Source organism: Diorhabda carinulata, chromosome X, assembly GCF_026250575.1.
Source record: "Diorhabda carinulata isolate Delta chromosome X, icDioCari1.1, whole genome shotgun sequence".
Taxonomy (NCBI): Eukaryota; Metazoa; Arthropoda; class Insecta; order Coleoptera; family Chrysomelidae; genus Diorhabda; species Diorhabda carinulata.
In genome coordinates, this window is record NC_079472.1 from 4,036,694 (window position 1) to 4,061,153 (window position 24,460).

The following is a 24,460-nucleotide window of genomic DNA, read 5'->3' on the forward strand; positions in this document are numbered from 1 at the left end:
ATAGATCTAATCAACTTATGTCTTGTGGAATGTTAAGCTACTCTTCTTCTATTGCAACTATAAGCTCTGAGATAGAGTTTCGATGAGGAAGTCTAGCTCGAATCGGATTTAGGTCAGGTCGACTTCTGCAATGTAATCTTGCACGATTCTCAATGATTGTGTCCTTGCAAGTCGTCTCCAATGTAAGGTATCACATGAAACTGTACTGTAAACAAGTTTGTCCCTACGAATAATCAGCGATTCCCGTTCCTGCATCCCAGATCATACAGGAACCACCGTAAGCACTTGGCTCTTCAAAGCAGCAAACTGCAAATCGCTCTTTTGGTCTTCGGTACTTTCCTTCTTAGGTCGCTACCCTGGAAGCATATTTTGGAAATAAAACAAATCCCCGTTGTTTCAACGTCCAATTCAGATGATCCTGTGCAAAACGTAAGCGTGCTTGCCGATGAGCTGGAGTTAGTTTTGGACCAATCTCAGATGTTTCAGAGGTCAGGTTATTTTCCTGCATTCTTCGTTTTACTGTCCACTGACCAATAGTCACTCCTCGCACCTCACGGAGCTGTTGTTGAACTTTTGAGGTGAGCTGAGCTTTGCTGATACTAAAGCATATAAAATTGACTTCCAAACAGCTTATTTCCGTTCTTTGATCTGATGAATAATTTGAAAAGATTCATAGTCGAAGTCAAAAGTTTGCAGTGGACCGATTCCTATGCAGTGTCTTATACAGGGCGTCTAAAAATAATAACCGGTTGTTGGTGTCATAAAACTCATTAAGTTCCTGGTATTCTTCTAATCTGAAACGAAATAGTGAAGCGGGTTAGATCGGGGCTTCTGGGAGGTTCCTTCTACGTAAAATGATATTATTAATGGTCTCGTTTTATCAATTTTCAAGAGAATAAGGACCGATTATACTTTTACCAGTCATGGCGGTTACTATAACTGCCTTTGGACTTTACATACTTCCAAAGCTAGCGCAAAAATCCGATACTCTTTTCAGACACTCTTTATCAAGGATTTTGAAAATCTCATTCTTAAAATACTCTTTATTACAAGTAACAAATTTTATATAAATAAATAATCTATCACGAAATGTCTTTGTAAAATGATACTTTAAAATAATATTCTTCGGATTCGCTAATTTATATCAAGCTCTATTTTGTAAACAGAAAAATTTATTCCTTCATTAATTAATTATTTTTTTTTGTCGCAGATCGCACCAGCAGCAAAAAAATTGTGGGGTCTTGAATCGAAAGATGGCTCCAGCAAACTGAATTTGAACCATTTAAATCATGAAGGAGTATGGAGAGACCCGACTTGGGCAGCACCCGGTAAGTTATACGATCTATATAAATATTTAACAACACGTAAAAAGAAATTTTGGGGTTGGTAGTTTGAAGGTTTGGGTTGGGTTCTTAGCGTATCCATCAACAGGAATGATTCTTTGGAGAATATTTAATTCAATGGTTGAAGAACAATGGTAGTCAACAATGGACTACAGAATACCGTACATGTCAGTAGAGAATCATTGACCTGGTTAGAATCAAGAAATGTTGAACTATTGAGTAGCTCTCGAGTTTTCTGGTCATGAACACGATGGTTAATTATAGTTCAACGAATTGATGCTGATAATGAATAATAAGGAACCGAAAACGTGCTCAAAATTGTTTTAGTAGTGGGATTGTGGCAAAATTAAACACCATAGTTTACTAACTCTAATATACTTTCGAGCTTTCGAATACCTGTAATTGTATTCATCGTCTGGCAATTAATTAATTAAAAATTGCTCTGTGTATTGATTCTGATTCAATACGCTTAATATTTCTACTCTCGTTGCTTGTATGATATTCTAGGAGATACCATTTCGTTCCCTAGCTCTCCATATTTCTTTTCTTGGCACTGAGTCTGAAGTTTAAGTTTGGATCGATAAATGCTTGATGTACAATTAGTATTTTTGAATTTTTTTGTACTAAGAGTTGTTGAATGATGTAGAGGTGATCTATTGTCGACATTCCTGCTGTAAATCTTGTCTATTATTCTCTTATTTTTTCTTGAGTTTGTTCTTCAATCCTATTTCTGAGTAGTTTTCTATTATTTGAACATATTAATATTTAAAACATCTAATCAGCCATATTTTATGCGGCTAAACACAATTTAAAGCGACGAAAATACACAGGATAATTAAAAAGTTTTAATTGGTTCGGTATGATCTGTATAATGTTCCGGCTAAGTGGGAATAGTCGACTCTAGACTAAATATATATACATTTCTCGAGAGACCCCGATTCTCGGTCCATTATTCGATATTTAAACTTTGTCTAATTATAGGAATGAAAACTCTCCCAATTATATTGAAAAAATGAAATGAAAATTGTTTATTTCCGGTTTTTTAGGTTATATTTATGACGTATTCTCAAAATTTTCGAGATTGTTTTATTCAAATGATCAAAAATTCTGCATTAACTTTCACAAAATAACAATTTTGCACGTATTGACATCTTGTGTTCGATGAAGTTCATTTTCATCTTAATGGATACGTCAACAAGCAAAATTGCCGCTACTGGAGTGCAATCAATCCAAAAGGCAAACATCAGAAACCTCTACGTTCGCCTAAAGCACTGGTCGGCTAACGTATTAGCCAAAGAGCCAAAATATGAACAGAGACTTCTCAGTCTCAATTTTCATGCTTGAAAAAGATTGTTCGCATATATATGTAGAACCAAAAAGGGAGCTTTTTCAGCTGATCGTAATAGTCAGGAATAGTATTCCAAGCGTTGAACATGACCATGTCTTCCTTCTCCAAGTCATTCAAAGCAAACCACTTGTGTATTTCCAATTTTACGCAAAGACGTTCCTATTTAAAGTGCCATATCTCCTTGTTTCAAAATCCACCAATTGTATTTCGAAGCTACCAATGTCAATTTCATAAGGAGAAAATTTCAACTCGATTATTATAGCATTTACAGAATTTTTGACAAATACTAAAGTTGCTTCGCCGCCGCATTTAAGGAGCCAAAGAGCCGCACTTTGTCGACCACTGGCCTAAAGTGACCATATGGGCTGCCGTGCCAGCGAAGTCTTTACTTTTTGGAAGGTGCAAGGTGACGCCAGATACAGTGAATTCTGAGCGTTATGCAGATGTCTTCTTCGAATCTAAACTGTGAAACTTTATGGTTATAACCGAAGAAAATTGTTCCAGCAGAGCGGAGCGACTCCACACATGTCCAATAATCTCTGTCACGACTTTGAGTCGAGTTGAAATTTTTCCAAATTGATCTCCAAGAGAGGAGATATAAATTGACCTCAACGCAATCTGGATTCAACACCTATGGATTTTTTCCTATGGGGTTATGTCAAATCGGAAATTTTCTTTAAATAACAAGCATTTCTGGTACAATTTAACGAAAATATCTCCATACTTCCGTTTTGTAATTGGTATTGTAACTGTATACTATTTCTGTCGGCAATTAATTTGTTTAATGCTGTGGGACGTTGTGGTAACGATTGAAGCTTGTCATCAATTTTATACCAAATTGTACCATCTGGTCTATATTCTGTCTATATTACTTTGCCATTCAGTTTACATTCTATTGCACTGTGTACGGAATCACATTCCATGTGGGTGTGATCTTTCCTCGGGGATTTTTGAATGATAACAATATTTTTCTTTCCATCGCTATAATAGAGCATTGCTCAAGGTTGCGTTGCGAGAGACATCGGAATATAAAATCAGAGGAAATAAATTTTAACTTAAAATTGTCTCTAGATGGTATACTAAACAAGAAGCAAAAACAGAAGCTTCCAGCGTGCCATTTGACTCATCGAGAACCAATAACACATTACTTAGCTGCTAAATTGATTCAACATCCTGTGTAAATACGTAACAAGCTCAGGACTGAGCAATATTTTCGTCAGTATCTTTCCCTTTCCCAAAGTATAATAGACCAACGTCTTGTGCGGTGTTGAAGAGGCCAATCGACTCCATCAAATGTGAAAACTGCCAATTTTCGACTTGATCGGTGTTGTTTTCCAAGAGTCGATTTAGAGGTTACGTGATATAGTACAGGTAAATTGTGATTAAACCCGAAATTAAATTGGGCTCTTCTGATTTTTTAGATTCTCGGAGGTTTTCGGTTACTGAATAAGCCCAGCAACTCTTGACAAAATTACGGGTACGGGTTTTCGAAATTTTGGAACTTATAACTCAAACAAAATTTTGAAAGGCGAATAACACGAAAATTAAAAGGAATTCGAACAAAACGACCAGAACAAAAAATATAGAGCACAAAATTTTCTACAAAAAGGTCTCCAGTGATTTTTTCGTTGAAGTCACTATTTCTGAGTCGAATTCCCTCCAGTGCAAATTCGAGTCAAATTACGTTCCAGGCGCACATGAAAACAGCTCTAACCCTTGGAAAACTACTTCGTTTTCAAAAAATCAAAACGCATCATCATGGTTAACATCTCTAGCAAAATTTTCGACTTGTGAAATTTTCAAAAATCTTGCTAGATGAAGAGGTATATTGGCCACATAAGCACTTGAAATTTAACTGGATATATTTCATCACTCGCTATATAAACAAGCAAATCCAACGAGAGTTTTGTCGTTCGTGTTATTATCAATATTTTCATGCACACATGAACTACTTCATGCTTTTAAATGAACTCACTTTTAAAAAACGCCATCTTGAACACTATCTTCGTTCTCGGTTGAATATTATTTCAATATTAACAAACTTCTTAATAGTTTCTCTTTCATAAAAATTTGGGTATTCATTTTGTGCTCTACGGCTTTGACTTCTCGAATTCTACGTAGTTTTCGAGTTATTCGCAATTTTTTAGCGTTCAAACCCATTTTATAACGGAAATTTTGAGGTTAGGAAAAAATTGAAAACTTTTTTTGTACAGAATGTTGTACTCCACATTTTTTGTCCCGGCAGTTTGTGTCTAAGTCCTCGCAGTTTTTGAGTTATCCGCAATTCAAAATGTTTTTGAGTACACGAACCCATTTTACGGTGAAAATTTTGAGGTTAGGTAAAATACCTTTTTTTAGAGGACTTTGTACCCTACATTTTTTGTTACGGCAGTTTTTTTCGAATTCCTCTTAGTTTTCGAGTTATTCGCGTTTCAAAATTTTTTTGAGTTTCAAGTTCCAAAATTTCGAAAATTCGTGTCCGTAATTTTGTTAAGAGTTTCTGGACCTTATTATACCAAAACCTCCCAGTATTCAGAAAATTAAAGCGCCCCATTTAATTCAAAGGTTTTATCTCTAAATCGCCTAATTTGCCTGTACTAATAATGTTACTCTAATTATCTTGTTTCTGATAAACTTGACAAAAATAAAAAGTGGCATCGTCAAATGAAAAAACAATAAAAAACAAGTTTGCTAGTTGACGAATAAACTAACTGAGAAAAATTCTTGTTGAGAAATATTTAATCGAAAGAACTGATACAATTTTCCAAACATATTTGAGAATGGTTCCATTGAACAAAAATGTTCAATTCCGTTTAGTACCACAAAAGAATAATGTTGAAAATATATTTTATACTTTTTTATAATGTTGCGTTGGATGAGTCAATTTTAAAATTTGAAACAATGTCAATGCCGTACACCGTCTGGGTTATTGTGTTGATAATTTGACCTACATAAAATATGATTAAAATTTAGATATGATAAAAAAATAAATACTTGTCCTCAGTTAATGTGGGACTACTATTTATATATAAATAACAGGAAATATGTATGCAGTTCAAATTCACTTGATTATTTTTCCCAGAGACATTACAGTTCGAATATTATCATAAAATCGTTATTTCCTCATTCAATTTGTTCTCAATTGTATAAAATGATTATTGAAGAGTGCAAAATAAGCCAGTTCTCAAGTTCAAATCAAATTATTGATAAACTTGGATCTTAGCACATCCATAAGCGGCGGTAGCTTCCACAATTTATCTTAAGTTATTTGCCCAGTAAATTTATTTTATAATCTGACGAAATCTGTCTCTTCTCATGGAATTACTGACCATATCCCCTTCGGAATCCTGGATCTTGTCCTGGCAACTCATTATAGCCTGCAACAATTAGAATTAGGTTGGTTACAAAACAAGACATACTTGTTGGATTCTTGAGTCCAATAACTTCATAATCTAAACATTATTCAAAAATGTCCACATAATTCTTCATCTTAAATTTGCACATTGAGATTGAGGAAAAATTTTTCTCCAAAATCACCGGTTATCCATGTTATATTTTCTGATTCCGAACGAGGAAAAACTTGATTTGTATCGAAACTGTCATCAGGAGGCAATAAAATCTCCTCTGATTCATCAGTTGGTAAAAACGTCCCTACGTTACAGTGCCGACAATATTCATTTTCTTTCTCTTCCGAGACACTTTATCTATACCGCGCATGCTTGAGAATGAGCAGAACCGAGCTGGAACCTCGTAGGATAGAGAAATCGTTGCCATTCTGTCTTCCTTAGTCGAAACAGCTTCCGCTTATAGAAACTGTCCATATAGGAGTAGTACTATATAGTTTGGTACAAAAATCCTGTCTTCCAGAAGTGTTTAGGTTCTGATTATTGTTCTGGCATTCACGATAATTGCATATTTTTCATCTAACCAAGATTTCAGTATTAAAATGATCTGTTTAGCCATACAAACATTTCATTCTTGTTTTCTCATGTCTCTAAACTTTATCGGGTTCTCTTCGAGTTTTCACACGATTTTTCAACTTTTTTCATGGCTTCTATCCATATTATAACCTATAAAGTAACTTACTTTTGAAGTAAATAAATGCTGGACGTGGGTATTGACGTAATCCGAAGCCCGCGAAAAATAAAGGCCTAATTTAACCGAAATTTTGACTTTTTTGGCAAATTATATATTTTTTTTCTACGTCTACGTAATATTCACGTTTTTTTTCTTCATTAATTTGCATTCATAAAGAATGTAATTTCTGAATCGGTCAAAAAATAGCGTAACGGTTCATTTTTTTCACGCTTTTGCCTTAAAAAAAGTGCCGTAACGTGTCATTTTTTAACGCAATTATAAAATTGTTTTATCAAAATAGTGGGCTGTGAACGCTTTCTTTCTCATGTCAATTCGTTTCTCCGATAAACTGTCACGCTTTTATTTCTTGATATTCGTACAAGAAAATCCGTTTTGTCTCTAATTGAAAGGAGTGTAGTTTAATTATTAGTGATGGAGAATAATAGTGAAAAAAGTTTAAACTGCACACCAGAAGATGTTGTTGAATCGGCAACTGCAGCGACTAGAAATCTTCTCGGTGAGAAATCCAAGAAATTGTATTTGAAAAAATATAATTCTTTTATGGAGTGGCGTACTAAAAAGACATAAACAGCTTCGCAGAAAGAGTGTTACTAGATTACTTTGAAACTAAATCCAAAATGTGGAAGTCTTCAACACTTTGGTCGACTTATTCAAAACTGAAAGGCACCCTAATGGTAAATAACGACGTAGACATACTCGAAACTAATTTTTGTAAAATAAATCAGTCAGTTATAGACCCAAAAAATCTAAAACATTTGCCCGTGAAGAAATTAATAAGTTTCTGTTGCAAGCTGTAGACAATCATTAACTCGTGCATAAAAAATGACAGCAAAAAATTTTAGATGTCATTTGTAACATCTTTCAAGTTGCTTTAATATTCGGAATCGCAGGAGCTCTGGAATTATATATAATAAAGTGTAATGATATTAATAATACCGGAAATGTTTTAATTATTACAGTACCTGGTACAAAAACTCATGTTTAACATCGATTTATTGTTATTTGTGAAACTTAATTTATAAAAAATATAAAAACCAACGACCCACAAATGTCTAAACAGATCATTTCTTTTTGCAGTATAGAAATAGAAAATGCAAAACCCAAAATGTAGGTATCAAAACCTTTTTAAAAATTCCCTCGCTTATCGCAACATATTTGAATTTACCTAATCCAAAAAAACTACACTGGGCAAATATTTAGACGCTTTTTAGTTGATTCCGGTGGTGATATAATTCAACCAAAGAAGCACGGTGGGTGGAAATCCAACACAATTGTGGAGGGTTACGTGGACGACTCAATCAAAAACAAAATGGATTCCGCAGTTAAAATTTCAACACCAACAATCAAATAATTAGTATAGATTATAGACGACGTTATCTCTTTGAACTCGTTAAATGTTGCCAATTCAAGTACTAATAGTAATGTAAATTCTTCTGCACTTCAAATTAATAATACTAACAGTTGTACTTCTAATATTACTATCACAAAATAAACATTGATAAAAGTTTTGTTTAAGTTTTCCTCAAGTCTACGGACGTAGAAAAATTTTTGTATGAAACTCGTGAGTAAAGGAACTTTGTTTCACTCGTAGGAATTGCCGGTCAAACAGTCCTACTCACTTGTTGTATAAATAACTAGATATTATTGAATTATAGCTACCTAAAGAGTGGATTAAAAATATAAATAAAAACTTGCATATTCTCTATCGTGTCGCGTTGTATTCTACACATTATTCATTAAACTTTACGAGAAAATTGAAACAAATTCCAGGCGATTGTAGAAAAAAGAAGAATAAAAAGTAGAAGCAAAATTTACTTTATTCAACTGACATATCTAAAAAAAAACTTATTTTTATTTGGCGTTATTTTATATAGTTTCCCGCTCGCAAAAAAACACGTAATTCCTTTGTTGAAAACACATCGCGAGTTTTCCAATGCTATTGTTTCTCATTCTCAGCTTTTTTTCTCTTTTTATATATTTTTTTTTTTTGGATTTGTGTTCTTCGGTTCTTAGTTACACGGTTTTGTTGATGGGATAATGAAGCGCCCTTAACTGACATAAAACTTAATTGGTTTTTCAACAAGCTGTTATTTTCACATTGAAAGGTTTCTCGATTTTGTAGGGTTTTCATAGTAACGCTAATATTAGTATACGAGATTCGAAATTGTGAAATTTTACTCTGGATCGCGATAGAAATATCAATTTTAATAATGTAATGTTGAATATTTTTGTTAATATTTCATAAAAGTGCAATCTTGCAATGTAGAAATCAATTCGTAACATATTCATCCAAGGACATTGTTCGATTCCGGAATTTTGTTGCTTTGAAAAATTTTTGCTAATTGTAAAAAAAATACAGAGCAAAAACTATCAAATTATCAACATTTAAGGAGGGTTTTATTGAGTTGGTATTGTTGTGACCCGTAATTTTTACAAGCTCTTGCCACTTTTGTCCAATCGACACCGCGCTCGATCTATTGGACTGATTAGTAATTTTTTTTCCTTGGTATTCAAACCCATCGCTTTCTTAGGCGATTTTGTCCAATGATTTATTCTTAGGAATGAACTGTTGATCTTAATATTTGAACCAAGTATTTCGACAGGACTGTAGTACATATTCTTGAACCATCTTTGTAAGTCTTGCTGAATACAGAGTTATATTTAACTCGATTTCTTAGGGCCCTTTCACACCAAACGAATCCGAATCAATCAGAATCACTACGAATCAAGTTGAATCTGATTGACCAAGATTCCCGCCTTCAGACCGGACGAATCTGGTTCAATCGGGTTTTATTCGAGGTCGCACTTGATTCAACCTGTCAGATTCCTTGTCCGGTCAGTCTTGAATCAACAACCATACGAGATGGTCGTGGAGTTATTAATTTTAAAAGTTAAAGATTATAGATTCAAGTTGATTCAGCTGGTGTGAAAGAGTGGAGATGACGAATCAGATTCAACTTGATTCGGAGTGATCCAGATTGATTCGGATTCGTTTGGTGTGAAAGGGGCCTTACAGAACCATTTTATTCGATGCAAAAAAAGTCAGTCAAGTCATCACCACCTCGCCAAGCTAAATCTACCGCGGAATGTGATAGAATTTCCGTTGCAGCCGTTCGAGGGTATTTTCATTCTGAAAATTTATCATTTTCGTTATTTCTACCGTACCTAATGCTTTCGAACTTTGTTTCGTTTTACAACGATCTGATTGCACTTTCATTTCTTCTATTTATTCATCTCAACTAGAGTTTTCTCTATAATCTGTTGCAAGGACATTTATTTACTTTTGGAGGATGTGCATTCTAGAGACCACACAGAAGAGAAAAGGATTAGTTTGCAATATTCTTACGAGAAAGTTTGTGCAATTTTGATTTCTAAAAGTTTCACATCCATTTGCAGAAGATGACGTACAGAAAATGAATACCTTGCAACTTACAAGAAACTTTGAAAAAGAGAAAGTTCTTTCACATATAATAATCATAATATTATGCTTATGTTTATTTTCTAATCATCAAATCTTGAAAAAAAATGAATGTATCTAAAAGTAAAACTATAAAATAATATAAAATTGCCTAACTACGGGATCTGATCTGATCCACCAAAGTTATTTCTTATTCAAATATACTGTGAAACTAGAAACAAAATCTCAAGCTGGTAGCCTATACATAAATCTCTGTTCTTAATTACTATTTAAAAACAGTAGATACGGCCCTTTACATGCCCGGGTTTTTATTGATGCTTGCCACATGAAAGAAAACATTTTTCGATAACGTTTCTAAGTGTTTCATATGTATCTGAAATTGTATCCTGCTTGTATGTTCTGCTGATAAATTTCGACGAAATTTGTACGTTTTTGAAAGGCATTTGAGAAGTTTTGGGGTCTATACGGACTCTTGTTTAAAATCAAAAAAATTGGCTTCTCATCTGCTTATATCACGTAACATATATCTTTGTAATCTTTAAAATTTATGTTTCGGAAAAAACTTGGTGCAAAAAATTCGAAAGTGAGTAGATAATGCTGTGACATAAAAAAATTTCTCATACGACCCCTCGTTTCTTAGTTAGAGGCCGTTAAAGTTAATTATACATTCGAACATTATGAATTTTTAATGGATGATTACGCATGTCCACGTACAATTTATGATAATTTTCTTCAGAATGTCTCTTTATTGCGAATGGTTTCCTAAAAATCCATAAATCCATAAAAACCATAAATTTTATCGATTTAAACAAAGAGTACCTTTTTGTTGAATAATCGATTGAAAAAAATAATTTTTGCTATCTTCAGATTGTACAGGTTGTCCCTGTAAAAGTTACGAATTGTTAATCTGATTTTGCAACTTTAAATGCCTATAACCTATAATTTGCTCTTAATATATTTGTATTTTGTATATTTCTACAGCCCAATTTTGATTTTCATATGTTCTATCTTGAGTAATGTGCTTATTTAGTTACTTCGTAACTGTGAAAAACATTTTGTTTTCCAAAATAATTGACAGTTAACGTACCTTTTTTCAGAGATTGTCAACCAAAAATGTTTACATAATTAACGGCGTTCAGTATGTTGTGATAAATTATTCGAAAGAGTTCCACGTTACCCTTAACTACCCGACAAAACACGTTAACAGAATAAATGTATAAAGTTCCAAAAATAGATGATGAAATGTTAATGACGAAGTGGTTAAGCATCGCGTTTTTGTTACCATAGGACGAGATGGACCCCAGGGGCTCGTATATACCGAAGTTTTTCTTTAAAATATATTTGTTCAGTCGTCCTTTTCTGGAAAATTTCATTTATCAAATGCGTTTTTTTAATCTCGAGCGTCGTAATGTTCGTAATGTCGCACCGATGACTCATTTTTATATTTTGGGCTCACAATCGTATTTAAATTCATATTTTCTTGAAGGAATCGTTTCGGTTTTATTACGGTTTAATTCTGTCCTTGATTTCGGTTACAAAATCTCCATCTTCTGGTCTCTTTTCACATCTAAACATTTTCCTATCTTTTTAAATTCTTCCTTTCTATTTTCGGGGATTAGGATGTTCCCCTTTTCCGTCCGGATTCCAACGAACCGAGGCTACGTTTTGAGATGGGTTAAATTGGATTATATAATTAAGAGATTAAACACGTATATTTTTTTTCTCTTGAATATGTAAAGCTTTACCAAAAATATTGTAACCAGATTTTGGTTTCAACAGATTGTGAGCGAAATCATTTTAAAAAGAAAAATATCAAACAAGCTCCATAAAATTGGGAGGTTTAAGGAAAAACGGAATATTATATGTCTTAAAAGAATGTTTTTTCTGAAAAACGAATTGTGATATGTATTTAGACACTGTCTATGTCAAAGACAAACTCAGTTTACTTTAAAAACTAGTGTCAATCTTCTTTAGGATTCGCTTTCTAAGAACAATTCTTCCTCTTCAAAATGAAACCGTATTTGTCATTAGAAACAATCTTTCATAAAAAAAATTATGAAGTGTCTTTAGAAACTGTAAATTTCAAAAACAAACCGTCAGTTGTCTTTTAAAACTGTCATTTCAAAACCACAGCGTCGTTTGTCTTAAGTTTTGATCTTTCTCTAAGAACAATCCGTCAGTTGTCTTTAAAGTCTGTCCTCTTCAAAAAACAAACCGTGAATTTTCATTATAGAATGGTTTTGTATAAAAACAAATCGAGATTTGTCCTTATAGACTGTCTATTTCAAAACCAAAGCGTCAGTTGTCTTTTAAAACTGTCATTTCAAAACTGTCATTTCAAAACCAAAGTGTCACTTGTCTTTAGTTTTGACCTTTTTATTGGAAAAATCTTTCAGTTGTCTTTAAAGTCTGTCCTCTTTAAAAAACAAACCGTGAATTGTCATTATAGAATGGTCTTGTATAAAAACAAATCGAGATTTGTCCTTATAGACTGTCTATTTCAAAACCAAAGCGTCAGTTGTCTTTTAAAACTGTCATTTCAAAACCAAAGCGTCATTTGTCTTTAGTTTTGACCTTTTTATTGGAAAAATCTTTCAGTTGTCTTTAAAGTCTGTCCTCTTCAAAAAACAAACCGTGTATTGTCATTATAGAATGGTCTTGTATAAAAACAAATCGAGATTTGTCCTTATAGACTGTCTATTTCAAAACCAAAGCGTCAGTTGTCTTTTAAAACTGTCATTTCAAAACCAAAGCGTCATTTGTCTTTAGTTTTGACCTTTTTATTGGAAAAATCTTTCAGTTGTCTTTAAAGTCTGTCCTCTTCAAAAAACAAACCGTGAATTGTCATTATAGAATGGTCTTGTATAAAAACAAATCGAGATTTGTCCTTATAGACTGTCTATTTCAAAAACAAAGCGTCAGTTGTCTTTTAAAACTGTCATTTCAAAACCAAAGCGTCATTTGTCTTTAGTTTTGACCTTTTTATTGGAAAAATCTTTCAGTTGTCTTTAAAGTCTGTCCTCTTCAAAAAACAAACCGTGAATTGTCATTATAGAATGGTCTTGTATAAAAACAAATCGAGATTTGTCCTTATAGACTGTCTATTTCAAAACCAAAGCGTCAGTTGTCTTTTAAAACTGTCATTTCAAAACCAAAGCGTCATTTGTCTTTAGTTTTGACCTTTTTATTGGAAAAATCTTTCAGTTGTCTTTAAAGTCTGTCCTCTTTAAAAAACAAACCGTGAATTTTCATTATAGAATGGTTTTGTATAAAAACAAATCGAGATTTGTCCTTATAGACTGTCTATTTCAAAACCAAAGCGTCAGTTGTCTTTTAAAACTGTCATTTCAAAACCAAAGTGTCACTTGTCTTTAGTTTTGACCTTTTTATTGGAAAAATCTTTCAGTTGTCTTTAAAGTCTGTCCTCTTCAAAAAACAAACCGTGAATTGTCATTATAGAATGGTCTTGTATAAAAACAAATCGAGATTTGTCCTTATAGACTGTCTATTTCAAAACCAAAGCGTCAGTTGTCTTTTAAAACTGTCATTTCAAAACCAAAGTGTCACTTGTCTTTAGTTTTGACCTTTTTATTGGAAAAATCTTTCAGTTGTCTTTAAAGTCTGTCCTCTTTAAAAAACAAACCGTGAATTGTCATTATAGAATGGTCTTGTATAAAAACAAATCGAGATTTGTCCTTATAGACTGTCTATTTCAAAAACAAAGCGTCAGTTGTCTTTTAAAACTGTCATTTCAAAACCAAAGCGTCATTTGTCTTTAGTTTTGACCTTTTTATTGGAAAAATCTTTCAGTTGTCTTTAAAGTCTGTCCTCTTCAAAAAACAAACCGTGAATTGTCATTATAGAATGGTCTTGTATAAAAACAAATCGAGATTTGTCCTTATAGACTGTCTATTTCAAAAACAAAGCGTCAGTTGTCTTTTAAAACTGTCATTTCAAAACCAAAGCGTCATTTGTCTTTAGTTTTGACCTTTTTATTGGAAAAATCTTTCAGTTGTCTTTAAAGTCTGTCCTCTTCAAAAAACAAACCGTGAATTGTCATTATAGAATGGTCTTGTATAAAAACAAATCGAGATTTGTCCTTATAGACTGTCTATTTCAAAACCAAAGCGTCAGTTGTCTTTTAAAACTGTCATTTCAAAACCAAAGCGTCATTTGTCTTTAGTTTTGACCTTTTTATTGGAAAAATCTTTCAGTTGTCTTTAAAGTCTGTCCTCTTCAAAAAACAAACCGTGTATTGTCATTATAGAATGGTCTTGTATAAAAACAAATCGAGATTTGTCCTTATAGACTGTCTATTTCAAAAACAAAGCGTCAGTTGTCTTTTAAAACTGTCATTTCAAAACCAAAGCGTCATTTGTCTTTAGTTTTGACCTTTTTATTGGAAAAATCTTTCAGTTGTCTTTAAAGTCTGTCCTCTTCAAAAAACAAACCGTGAATTGTCATTATAGAATGGTCTTGTATAAAAACAAATCGAGATTTGTCCTTATAGACTGTCTATTTCAAAAACAAAGCGTCAGTTGTCTTTTAAAACTGTCATTTCAAAACCAAAGCGTCATTTGTCTTTAGTTTTGACCTTTTTATTGGAAAAATCTTTCAGTTGTCTTTAAAGTCTGTCCTCTTTAAAAAACAAACCGTGAATTTTCATTATAGAATGGTTTTGTATAAAAACAAATCGAGATTTGTCCTTATAGACTGTCTATTTCAAAACCAAAGCGTCAGTTGTCTTTTAAAACTGTCATTTCAAAACCAAAGCGTCATTTGTCTTTAGTTTTGACCTTTTTATTGGAAAAATCTTTCAGTTGTCTTTAAAGTCTGTCCTCTTCAAAAAACAAACCGTGTATTGTCATTATAGAATGGTCTTGTATAAAAACAAATCGAGATTTGTCCTTATAGACTGTCTATTTCAAAAACAAAGCGTCAGTTGTCTTTTAAAACTGTCATTTCAAAACCAAAGCGTCATTTGTCTTTAGTTTTGACCTTTTTATTGGAAAAATCTTTCAGTTGTCTTTAAAGTCTGTCCTCTTTAAAAAACAAACCGTGAATTGTCATTATAGAATGGTCTTGTATAAAAACAAATCGAGATTTGTCCTTATAGACTGTCTATTTCAAAACCAAAGCGTCAGTTGTCTTTTAAAACTGTCATTTCAAAACCAAAGCGTCATTTGTCTTTAGTTTTGACCTTTTTATAAGAACAATCCGTCAGTTGTCTTTAAAGTCTGTCCTCTTCAAAAAACAAACCGTGAATTGTCATCTGCAACAATTTCTTTTAAAAAAAAACATCATTGGTCTTTAGAATTCGCTTTTTTACAAGAACCAACCGTCATTGGTCGTTAGAGACTCTTTAAAAACTAACCGACATTATTAAAAAGTTATTCATTCGATGTTTTTATTGTTCAAAAATGTTTTTTTGCTTCAACTGTGAATGTCTTCTGCTATTGGTTTCCATGATATTCTGGCAAACAAATGCTGATGTACTATTCAGAATTAACCGTTCTACGTTGCTCTTATGGAACGGTGGCGACATGTCTAGTTACTTAAAAAACTTTTGTTGGACTTGGCTGGTCTTGAAAGACCCTAGATTTGGGTTTATATGCAAAGAATCATCTTTTGAAGCACCGCGACTCAATTTCTCGACATCGATAAAACATCAATTATTTCGTAAACAACTGAAAACAATTAGATATTGTTTTGTTTTTCGAAAACTATTGAGGCGATCTTCGTATTAACAGACTGGACTTACTTTTGACTTTAACCTTTCACCTTTACATCACGATAACGAAACGATATACATATTTTTATTAATTTCTTTGTTTTGTTGCTGTATCTGTTAACGCACTGTATACATTTTCTTTTGTCGTATTTGCAAGTTGAATTTTTTTTGTTCAAAATAAAGTGAAACCAGTAAGTAGAACGTAATGATAAAGCAAAATTTTCCATGTTACAATAAACAGTTTTCCAATAGTTTTTTAATTAGTAGCTAGATATTAGATACAAGCAAACAATTTGATCAAAAACTATTATGTTACAAAAAACAAAATAAATCTGTTATTAAAAATGCTTCTTTATTTTCGAAATATTGTCGTTAATTTGTTCTCATTGGATTAGATCATATCTTCATTAGTATTATTCCTATTACGCTCTAGGGAAGAAAGTTTGTAAGCCGTCCTCTACTATCGGAGTTGCGTCACAGACCGGAGTTACCCGGGCAACAGACGCCAGGGAACGCCGTGCCCATGGAGACGGTGCCGATGCCCGGCACGCCCATCTCTTGCATGCGTCGGTGGACAGCTGGATTGCTGGCGGTTCCCGATGCGGCCTTGCCATATCGTTAATTATGTTGGAACTTTCAATACATAGTTTAGAAAGACCAAAAAAAACTATAAAGTGGTTAATAATTTCACGTTTGGGTACATAAAGTTGATACTTGAATTCTGAGACAGATATACGTTGAAAAGATGCTATTTTCTTTTTATTTATCTCTGAACATAAAGTATCACCTTCATCGCAATTTCTTCTAATGCTCTAGGAGGCCTAGATTCGTTTATCCTTGGAGTATAGCTCGCACATTTAGAGCTCAACTCCCAATCATACCCTGAAAATGCTCGATTCAATAAAGAAGAGATCAGTTCGATCCATAGTTGATTAGAAACTTAGACAGCTTAGAACATGGAAGAAAAGCCGCTAACTGACTTGGTTTTAGCGATATTACCATAATAGATGTTCATTTGAACTGTCTAATGTAATCTTATTTGGAGTAGAATCTATTCGTCAAGCAGACGAACACCAAGTTCACATGCAAACACCCAGAATGTCTTATTATCGGAACACCTTTTGGAGAAGTGCAAAATTGTCCAATGAACGTCTTTTCCTCGAACACTACAACTCTCAGAAGTTCAACACAGACATCTCAATACTGTAGGCAGGATTCTAGTCCTTTTTACATAAAAAAGTACGGCTCAATATAAAGTCTAAAGTTCTTCACTCCCGAATCGTTAGTTTGAACTTTTTGTACATTTTCATTTGTTATTAAGATCGAAAGACGTCTCGCCTCATTTCTACTTATAAATATAGTATCACATCATCACCATAGATAAAATCTATCTATGGTTTACGACATAATGCCAAGGATTGTCTATGACGCATATTCACTCAGTATGACGTGAACCTTTTATGCAAACCAAGAAGCGAAAATGGTAATTTCTTAATATCTATTCTATACACACTTTGGAACATTAAAAAAAACGACGCGACGACTTAATTTTATTTCTATCAATGAGACAAGTTACTTAAGAAAGTTGAACACATGAAGTGGAAGCAGCTATGTATATGGGAAAACGCCAATTTCTAGACCCATAGAAAGATATTCATCCAGTGGTGCTCGTGCCTGAAGATAAAAAATGGTTAAAAGATCATAATCTTCTTCAATAGGCGCTAATTCATCTAGGTAATGCTTCCAATCATCAGTCTTAAACTTACAACACAAGATAAATGTATCGCAATCAAAGTATCAGCATATTATTGAGTTTTTAGAACGAGGTTACAAGAAAAATCTGCCGTATCAAATCGCCAATCCAAAAAGGAATCTATAAAATAATTGAAACTTATTTACAAACTACTAGGGCTGTTAAAGACTCGTTTATATACACTTTAATAATATCCTGATTGAAATATCCTGTCGTAAACAAATAAAAAGGCCTTCTTAGAAATTGATTCTGTAAAAACGGCGACAACATATTGTAAATAACTTATAAATGAAAAAAATATGAATAAATTGCCGCCGTATATAAATATATGATCTGATAATTGTACCGGCCGCATCCGGCAAACTTTAGATTCAATTACATAATAGAATGGAACCGGCTTCACGATCTACGTCAGTGGACGGGTGCGAACAATATAATGATATAATCATAAAATTGCGTGTTCCCTTTGCGGGTATGTGGTGTGTGTTTTTATTCATGCATATATTTTTGCCATTCGTTTCTATTTCTAGTTTTTTTCATAGATTCCGTAGGCGTCCTCTTTTCCCTTTTTCATGTCTTTAGCTTAACAAATCTTCCTTGTCGGTCTATTGCTCTCTCTTTTACAAAGGTTTTCGAACAATCTAAGCAATTGTTTTGATCACAGGTTCTACATTCAAGTCTTCTCTTATTGTTTCGTTTCTTATTCTATCTCTTGTAAGTACTTTATTCCAGTTACTTGAATTTTGCTTTTGAGTGAGTTTGTAAGTAATCAGCTTTCGCTAACACGTATAGGAACAGGTCAAAATATTTCTGTTTATCCAGAAAGAAAGAAAGTTTCTATACCCGACTTTGGAAAAGGCCAAAAGCTTCTACCTGCTCACGAACCCAGACGAGGCGTGTGGAATACTGGTGAAATTCACTGTGCCTCAAAATCGCGGAGCCGAGATCTGAGCGAAGCTGCGCCGTTTTCAGAGACGTACACACATTGCAGGTTGAAGTCAAGTCGAAACGCGGTCCTGCCATAAGTAGCGATTGTAGATCTATTGGTCGCAGCTAGCTCGTATTAGACTTTTTCCTCGTCCCTTGCATCATGGCGTGCGGGAAGAGCCATAAGTTTTATTGAGAGAATTTGTTCGGATGAATGTCTACTTGTATTAAGTATTTTTAAATTCCAGGTCACAAACTTATGATAACAGATTACACTACTCCTAACAACGCTCCAAAAACTAATTCGGAAGTAATAAAATAGTCTGCTACCGAAACAGATATACGAGCCCCGTCCCATTTAAGTTGGCCCAATTGAAAAAAATTGTTAATTATTGCTTTGTTAGCTATTAAAAACCGGCAAATCGTTTTGAGCACTTTATATTTTCTATAAAACTTTTAGATACTTTTACTACAGGAGTTACAAGTCTTAACATATGTTATAATTACAAACCAAAAAAAAAAGAAGAAACCAAATGTAATCAGAAAAGCTTAAATATTAAACATACTTTTAAAAGTTACCATTGCGTAACATCCCCTTTATTTTTAACAGCCGTAATTTTTTGAGGCATGGTGTTTATTAAATCCTGGCAGTATTCGGGAGAAAAATCATCTCAAATTTCTTGTAGTCTTTCTTTTAATTCCATGGCAGTTCTAGCTGGATTTATACGTAACTGCTTTTTCATTTCATGCCAAAGTGTTTGTATTGGTAATAAATCTGGACTACTTGAAAACTACTCTAATAGTGGGAACCAGTTTAAGGCCTTTTTTGACTTATGGCATGCTGCTCCATCTTGCTGAAAAATAAAGGCTTTCCCAGCGGTTAAAGTTACTTCTCTTGTTGGCAACATTGATTCTTCTAAAATATCCAGGTACTTTTCAGTATTGACAATTCTGTTTATGAAATGCAGTTTTCCCACTCCTCTTGCAGATATCGAGCCCCACACCATCACAGATGCCGGAAATTTTACTTTCCGCTTCAAACAATCTACATGAAAAGCTACTTCGATCGTCACCCACGCAAATTTCAAAACGAGACTCATCACTCCAATGTATACAGCTCCACTGTTCAAAATTTGCGTATTCTAGACCTAATGAAATTTTGAACACAATTTTGGAAACAACGAGCTCTTGTATATGCATAAAAAATTATTATCAACAAGACCTATCTGTTTCCATCATATTAAATATCATTCAAAATATTTGACAATATTCATCCAAAACCTATTTTAGACGTGAAACTAAAAGTTTAAAACATTTTACTAACTTTTTGGCATTTTAAAATAAAGTTCAATAATTTCGAATTTTTCAAAGTGGACCAATTGAAATGGGACGGGGCTCTTGAATTCGGTAATTTTGGAAATCTTTTGCTGTGGAATTGATGAGGAGGAAAAATATTGCATTCTCAAATTGTTAGTTTGGTCTTTGGTCTACGGACAGTGTAGGTTTTTATAACAATACAGACCCATTCGTGATAAATATTTCAAATTGATAAATCGCGTCCTAGTTGAAAGACTTTGGTGTGTGGGTTATCAATAAATAGCACCAAATAAATAAAAATTGTTGACTTTTTCCTCTACAACGGCCACAACAGATCCCTATTGAACGGAATCAATCTTTCTCGAAGAAGGCAGTGATGACGTCTGCCCGAGTATTTTCTAACGCCCTACGCTGTACTTTGTCGAAATATATAAATTGCTTGACGATTTATATTTGTTTCACTTTCGATTTTTATTTTTTTTATTTCAGTTTAACGTGCCTCGACAGCGCTGGTCATTGGCACACAAAAACAATCATAAGTTAAATACAGGACTGTTACAAAATCTATTACAATGCATAAATTAAATTATATTTTCTTGTACAGCTTGGTGGCTTTAAGAAACTGCACAATTTTTCTTATTTCCCTCGGGTAGTTAAGTGTCTCCTTGAGGTTGGTTTTCATATCAAACTGTTGATATGCGGTAGAATATTCACTGCAGTCGGGGAGGATGTGCTTAACGGTCACAAGAACTTGGCAAGTTCGGCAGACAGCACGACTTTCTGACGACATCAAATAGCCGCAAGTTTCGTTTGGTTGATGCGAAGTCTTCTTAATGTCACAGCTTCTCTCCTATTCGAAAAGTTTAGGGAAAAGTGAAAAGTAGATGGGTGGATTTGATATAGTGCTGTAGTACTCTTGCTCCATGTATCGCGAAAGAATTTTTTAATGAGGTTTTTGAAGTTAGTCTTCAGATCATTGGCAAGCTGAACTGGGATTTCAGGATGATTCTTTGCGGCTTCTTTGGCATGGCGATCTGCACATTCAAGAGCAATGAGAGTTTGGTAGATGTTGTGAATGTTTTGGACTATTGGATGGTCGGTTAATATGGTTGTGATTGAATGTATGGATGAAAGAGAGTCAGTACATATGGCGATATGTTTATGGGGAGGATAGATAAAATTGGAATCTTGAAGGATACTGTATAGTTCACCAGTGTAAACACTACACGTCGAGGGTAAGCAGAAAGAACTGATGAGTTCGTGGTTTGTAGTGACTGCACAACCCACACCGGATTCCGCTTTGGATGCATCCGTATAGAGAATTAGGTCGAAGGATTTCTTATGCAGAATTTCCAAGAATGCTTTCTCTACAAGAACGCTAGGGGATTCGTGTTTATTGTAGATGGTTAGTGAGGTATCTACCATAGAATTATTTTTTATCCAATGGGAAGAAGAAGGCAAAGAAAATGGAAAGGTTAACGAGAGGTTGGTATTTTGGAGTAGAGGTGCGAGCAATTGAGGTATTGAATTTACAGTTGTTCCTGAGTTGTTAGGTACGGAAGTGGTGGTAAGTAGCGAATGGACAGGATTAGAAAGATTGGAAGATACTTTAGCAGCATATGACAGGAGAAGAGATTGTCGTCTTGTTGACTTTCATGTCCGTAAAATTTCTAAAAAAGATTCAAATATATTTTTTAATAAATGCAAGGTATCTAAACTGTTGAACAAGAAAATGAAGTGAAAAGACAATTAGTTCAAACGTTGATTCAAAGAATATTTTGGATATTTTGAAAAACATTAAAGCCATATCCAATTATAAATATTTGTTTTTATTTTTCTATCTCAAAACTTAAGTAGCAACCCTTGTATTAATATCAGACAGAGAAAGGTATACAAATAGGTTGAGGTACCTTTAGGAATAAAGCTGCTTATTGTAAATAAAATACAATGATCTACATTTGAAATTTGAAATTACATAAAAACCTAGGTTAAAAAACATTACATTTACAGAAAATAATGAAGTAAAGTTTACAACAAAAGAACTAATATGAGTAGATCTGACCTTTAGCAACACATAAGGCTTCCTACTTATCTGGAGAATACAAACAGGACCACATCCGTGGAATGCGGTTATGAATCAAAGAAGTTCATTCAGTTAATTGTCCCGGACTAGGTAGTTCGACGAGTCAAAGTTTGACGTTAAATCCAAATCAAGGTCGTCTAAGTTTCAAACCCCAATAAAGGTCCTATGTCCAAAACTAGTTCCCTTCTTTTTTAACGAAGCGAACTTATATCTACTTCTTATTAACAGTCAATTAACAATTTTATATTCCAGAATTTTTGAAATCGGCGGAAGGCTCCTTTAGGCCGGCTAAATCCCGCTTTTCAAAAACTCTGGAGAAATTAATCTTCACGCTAGCACTGACCAAAAGAACAAGGTATGGGAATGATTTGGTTGTGGTAGTAAGAGGTAAGCAAGATGAAAACGGCCCTAAAAACTGGTGAAACAACACTAGTCCCATTTACAAGGATTTTTTATTGGATACTAGTAGCAATTATTTTTTTGACGTGTTTATTTTCCCTTTTGCTCGCTACTACAATGGGTCACACTGTAATTTATTCAATCCAAAGAAAATGTGATGAATAAATAGTAATCCTCTAAATGGTAATCGTATAAATTTACATGACACTCCCTCTTACAACATTCATTAATCATTAAAAATTATAATATCGCTTGATGTAGGCGTTGAATTAAAGGGAAGGTATAAATGTTGTTGTCAGCCCTCTTTTAGAATTTTCGGACCTTCCTTTTCAATTCCGTGGTGGTGTAAAACGCACACAAACCTTCCAAGTTAAAATATTCATATTGAAGGAAACGATTGTATGCTTTAGAAATAAGAAAATGAATTTTCATTGAAAATACAAACGCCAAAACGTCGAGGGTTGAAAATGTCTTATGTGATGATCAATATTTTAATATATTCTGTAATATCCTAGGTGCAAAAATGAAAAAAAATTGTTGATTTAAGGTGTCATTGAAGTGTGATAATATTCCATCCAGCTGGAACCACACACGTTTTAAGAGGATTCGTCGTCTTCTTAGCTATGGTTTTAAGCATACAAATGTATCCAGTCTTGTCAATATTCCATATATATAAGGCCCCTTTTTTATTTTATTATTTCGGTGTGAATTTTGGCATACTCTGTATCAATTTCAAATATTAGTCGTCGATTTGGTTCCATTCGTTTTTCAGGATATTCCAAAGATATGGAGTGGAAGTAACTGAAGTACTTTCTGCCTTCCCTGTCCAGTTTGCCCCACAACTCAATTGGGTTGAGGTCGAGCGATTGTGACCACCAAATTATTACTTTCAGTACATTCTTCCTTAACAATTCCTTTAAATACTCTTTACACAGCCTCGAGGAATGCTTGAGATAGTCGTCATGCAGGAAGATAAATTTTATAACAATTAGGCGCTGACCAGAAAGTACTACCTCCAAAACATCCCCAGGCCATAACCGAGCCTTCACCGTTTTTTATAGTCAAGATTACAAATGGAACAAACATCTTCTATTAGATTCAAAACCTCAAACTTTGACTCTTCATTCTATAAAACTCTCTGCAAATTAGGCAGATCCCCAGGTCCATTGATCTGAGTTGTCGATCAAGCTTACAATTCAATACAAAACGTTCATCTTCAGCGGTTGTGGTAGCTCATTAACATGACGTCTAGCTGACCGTTCTGGTATTCTTACCACCGCTTTCCTAACCCTTTCAACATTTTCTGATGTAGTTAGACTTAACCAAGTCCGCATTACAATATTTAATTTTCATCATTGAATCATTTAAAAGTATAGATAAACAACAACATTACACCAAAAACTTGGAATTCCTAAGTACAACGGTTATAAATCGAATAATAGTGGGAAGCAATAAATTCATCTATTAATTTTACTGAAATTATATTCTGTATAATTGTTAATAATGGGTTCCTTGTCTACGTTTGTGTGCCGATTACGGTTTTACAAAGTGATAAAATCTGTGATAAGATTTTGTTTTGGAACTTTGTATCATCGAGGAATTGTACAATTTTTTTGTTTGTTTCAGAGCATGCAGTGTCGGCTTCTTTAGCAATGAGCAGACGGGCGGGGGGCGGATTCGCGGGCGGGGGAGGCGGCGACACAGGTGGTGGCGGTAGTATCTTATCACCTCGCGGTTCCGATAACGGCGGTTTGGGCGTAAAAATGGTGGAATACGTATTGGGTACGTCGCCTACCGGTAAAGACAATACAATGGTAGGCGTACCTGGTGGCCCGGGCGGTCTAGAACCACGTATGCGCGCTTTGGTACTACAAGATTGCGATAAAGATAAAGACAAACCGCAAAGTCCTAAAGAAGAATGCAACGGACAACAAGTAGTCGTCGTCCAAAACGGACAAGTTGGACAAGATGAAGAAAAAGGCGGTTTCAAGTAAGTTTTTTCATTTGTTTTATAAATTTTATCAAATTTTATGGAATATATGC

The 24,460-nt window shown here is 33.9% G+C and overlaps 1 protein-coding gene across 8 annotated transcripts in view; it reads left to right on the forward strand.

Annotated features, from left to right (window-relative positions):
• LOC130901193 (maternal protein pumilio-like) overlaps positions 1 to 24,460 on the forward strand; it is a 338,508-nt gene that overhangs the window by 68,843 nt on the left and 245,205 nt on the right. For all 8 annotated transcript variants that reach the window (XM_057812369.1, XM_057812368.1, XM_057812372.1 and 5 more), the window contains 2 exons: positions 1,211 to 1,328; positions 24,044 to 24,407. In XM_057812369.1, the coding sequence (XP_057668352.1) occupies positions 1,211 to 1,328; positions 24,044 to 24,407 (482 nt within the window). The remainder of the gene's footprint in view (positions 1 to 1,210; positions 1,329 to 24,043; positions 24,408 to 24,460) is intronic.